At 51.3% G+C, this 3,799-nt stretch overlaps 1 protein-coding gene across 5 annotated transcripts in view; it reads right to left on the reverse strand.

Moving 5' to 3' along the window:
* Tmem268 (transmembrane protein 268) overlaps positions 1–3,799 on the reverse strand; it is a 27,413-nt gene that overhangs the window by 11,019 nt on the left and 12,595 nt on the right. For all 5 annotated transcript variants that reach the window (XM_013348220.2, XM_026782351.1, XM_013348219.2 and 2 more), the window contains 2 exons: positions 2,528–2,635; positions 1,097–1,246 (listed from right to left, as the gene is read on the reverse strand). In XM_013348220.2, coding sequence (XP_013203674.1) covers positions 1,097–1,246; positions 2,528–2,635 — 258 coding nt within the window. The remainder of the gene's footprint in view (positions 1–1,096; positions 1,247–2,527; positions 2,636–3,799) is intronic.

The following is a 3,799-nucleotide window of genomic DNA, read 5'->3' on the forward strand; positions in this document are numbered from 1 at the left end:
TCCATACACAGCAGGACACTAAACTACCATTCATACGCAGCAGGACACACGGACACTAACCTAACATCCATACACAGCAGCACACACAGACATTAACCTACCATCCATACGCAGCAGCACACAAGGACACTAACCCAATAAGTGCCACAGTGAGCTGGGAAGCAAGGATCTCCTCTCTAAAGGTGATGGGGATAATACGCTTGGCTTTGAACCCTGCCTCTCCATTACAATTAGATCCAGGACAAATTCCCTAACTCTCTGAGCCCACTCCCTGCCTCTCAGGTTGCTACAGAAGTTAAGTGAGGCCAGGTTGTTAGTGAAGCACCAACCCCACCAAGGAGGGACAATGGCCCCATCTCCCCAGCCCACTACAGTGAGGTGGGCTGTCACCTTCCCTCCCTGACATTCACAAGTTATAGTGCAGGTCCAGGGAGAGGTGTGTGAGCAAGCTCAGCTACCTAGAGTGCTGCAGGAACATGGGCTACTGGGAACTGCTCTTGAAAAACAACAACATGCAGAAGCTGGGTAAGACAATAAGGAAGAGAGAACAAAGAGCAATTGCTCCTTGGCCAAGAGGCAAGTGGCTCTGCACACCACATACAATTGCCCCAGGAAGCAGCCAAAGGCCCAGACCATCAGAAAGTGAACCACAAGCACTAAAGTGCAGCAGAGTAACCTTTCCGGGGAGCAACGGAGCAAAGGAGAAGGGAAAGGAGGGAAGGAAGAACGTGGTGGCACAAGCCTGTAATCCTTGCACTTATGAAAAGAATCGTGAGTTTGGGGCCAACCTAAGCTACATAACAAGACCCCACCTCAAAAGAACAAGCAAAACAAGAGCAACATGTGGTGGCCTAGAATCCCGGCACTCAGAAAGCAGAGGCAGGCCAACCTATACAGAGAAAGTTCTAAATTGTGGGCCTAGGTGGTAAGAACCTGTGGAAAGAAGAAAGGGAGGGAGAGAGGGGCAATGGAGAAGACCCTATTTCTGTTAGTCATGGGTGTGCAGCCATGGGGGAGCTCAAGGAGCTGTCTGTAGCAGAATTACAGCATCAGACTGCCCAGCCCTCTGGAGGGACAGACGGGCCCCACAGCTCACCTTCCTTTGCTGTCTCTCAAACACCAGCACAAGAGTCAGGGTCAGGCTGACAGCGGTCAGGGTGGCAAGCAGCACGCCTGCCCACGGGCTGCCCAGGGCAAACATCTGGCTGGTGGAGTAGATGTTGGCCCACACCACCACATAGAACACCTGTAGAAGACACGGGAAGACACGGAGCCATCAGGGAGATTCACACCAACCCTGGGACTGAGCTCCTGCTCCCTCTTATTAAGTGAACCATGACAACAGGCTGTAACCGGCCTGGCAGAAATGAAGATATTCTAGAGACACTGTGTCTCTCAATCTGGTTATCAGGCTGTTGAAACTACACACCCCAAAGAAATTGGAATTCTGCTAGGAATCTCATGTTGGGAAATGGCACCAGAGGCAGACTTGTCTCCCAGAAAGAAATTTTACACAACGCACCAGTTTCTCAGACCACCTCCCAGGACGAGACTGAGACCGGAATAAAGATAAGCCAGCAGTGGGAGGGGCCGTATCTTGACGACTGCTCAGAGGTACATGGCCTTGGCTATCTACTTCAACTTTGCTCTCCCTTCAGGACCTCTGGGGTGTTAGCCGGAGCTCCCTGTCACTTCCCACTTTCCACTGTGGCCACATTTGCGGAACCTCCTATTCTGCACCCCACTTTCCGCATAGTTCCTTCAGCTGGCCTACTTGGGATAAAGTGTGTGAGCACTCAGGTTTGAGCCCCTCATTCCTAAACCCTCCTGACGGAAAGAATTCTGTATCTAACCCCTTGTGGTATACCTTTATCCTTGCCTTGCGGTACAGCACGGCCTGGGACGAGCTATGACCTCTCTAAGACTGGGTTTCTCCGCCTATGAACTGGGAATAATCACACTTTCCTCACAGGACTGTCCCAGGACTAGCAGGGTAACATTTCAAAGTCCAGTATTTGTTAGGGGGTTGTTAAATGCTAGTCCCCTCTCTTCTGTCTCCCCTGAAATGGGAGACAGGGTCAGCTGGGCCGTAAACACATACAGAAGCCGGAAAACAGAAAAGCTAAGGGTTCAGCGAGACAGCCTGGGTTCACACGCTGCTGGCCACATGTGTACACGTTTCTGGTGTGGATTTGTAGTCACAGGTATATGTTTGCAAGCATATGCACATACAGGTAGGTAGGTACATGCATGCATGTGTGTGTGTGCATGCTAGGAACACAGGAATCACTCCCACCTGTGAACAAAAGGAAACCACGTCCCCAGGAGAAAAGCCTTGGCCAAGGTTAACACTGACTCGGAAGCCTGGCTCCCAGTCCCTATTCCCATCCCTACTGACCCCTTCTACAGCAAATCGACATCTTTGCCACCAGGCTTTCAAAGGCAGCTGTGTTCCCCAGGACATACTGCTGCATCCGGTGTGCCTGAGGACAAGGAGGAAAGCCGTGTGGGCCTAAGTACTACTCACCACAGCAAAGGCCAGCCGCACAGGCCTCGAGTTGTAGATGATGTACCTCCTCACCTGAGGCTCCAAGAGAGCACTCTCGGCCAGGTTCTTGTATTGCTCAGCAGGGACCTATGGTACCCAAGATAAAGAGGTCATCAGTTACAGGACAGCCACTCCTCATTTCCTTCCTGCCAGCAAGTATGCTTCCCAGTTCACAGGACTGCCCATGGGAGGAAGGGATGGCAGGAAGGGAGGCTCGGAGCATAGATGGGGAATCCTAGGTTCAGTCTAACTATAGGAGCCTGAAGAACGAGGGCATCCTGCAGAGGAGCCACACAGCCTGTGAGTCATGGTACCTTCCAACAAGCATAGGCAGTCTTGGGCAAGACACAGGCCCTGGGCTAACCTCTGGTCATGTCACTCAAGTACTGGGTGATTTGGGTCAAGTGAACCCTGATCTGAGCCTTGGGCTCCTCCTCTCTAAAATGAGGGAGAGGGGGGTGCACTGTGGGGCAGTGCACAGGGGAACTGGGCAGAGTGAGTCACACGATGAGCACTGGGCACGCAGAGCCAGCCTATCACGGCTGCCGTTTTACACTCTGCACGCAATCCCAAACACGGGGGGCACAGGTCTCCCTGTCCAAAGCAGAGTGTTTGCAGAGCACACCAGCCCTACAGGTGCTAGCCACTTAGGAATTACATCTTGACATGGGACATCTCAAGGACTCAGGAGTGAAGGAGCTTGCCAGTGAATGATGCAAGTCCGATGACTCCAGGTCAGCCCCCAGTCTAGAGAAAGGTAGAAGGAAAGAACAGGCGTCATGGACTTGTCCTGACTTCCACACATGCACCCTGCCACACACATACACATACCGTCCACCTACATACACATGTTAACATAGTTAGAAATACATTTTTTCCAAGTGGAAAACATGTCATCCAAGTACACAATGCAACAATATACACACAAACTCTCTTCACTAATCTCAAGATAATAATTTTAGAAAGATTTGGGGTTTGAGGAGATGGCTCAGTAGGTAAATCTGCTGCACAAGCCTGAGGACTTAAGTTTGGATTCCTAGCACCCTTGTTAAATAGCTGGGTGCTTTGGGAAAATCCCTGGCACCCAGTCTAGGTGGATCAGTCGGCTCCACATTCAGCAACAGACCCTGTGTCAATAAACAAGGTAGAGAGCAAACCAGAAAGACACATGACCTCTGACCTGCACACGCGTGTACATATGAACACATACACATGCATACACCACACAAGGAAGGAAGGGAGGGAGCGAGG

Source organism: Microtus ochrogaster, chromosome 10 (genome assembly GCF_000317375.1).
Source record: "Microtus ochrogaster isolate Prairie Vole_2 chromosome 10, MicOch1.0, whole genome shotgun sequence".
In the NCBI taxonomy this organism is placed as follows: Eukaryota; Metazoa; Chordata; class Mammalia; order Rodentia; family Cricetidae; genus Microtus; species Microtus ochrogaster.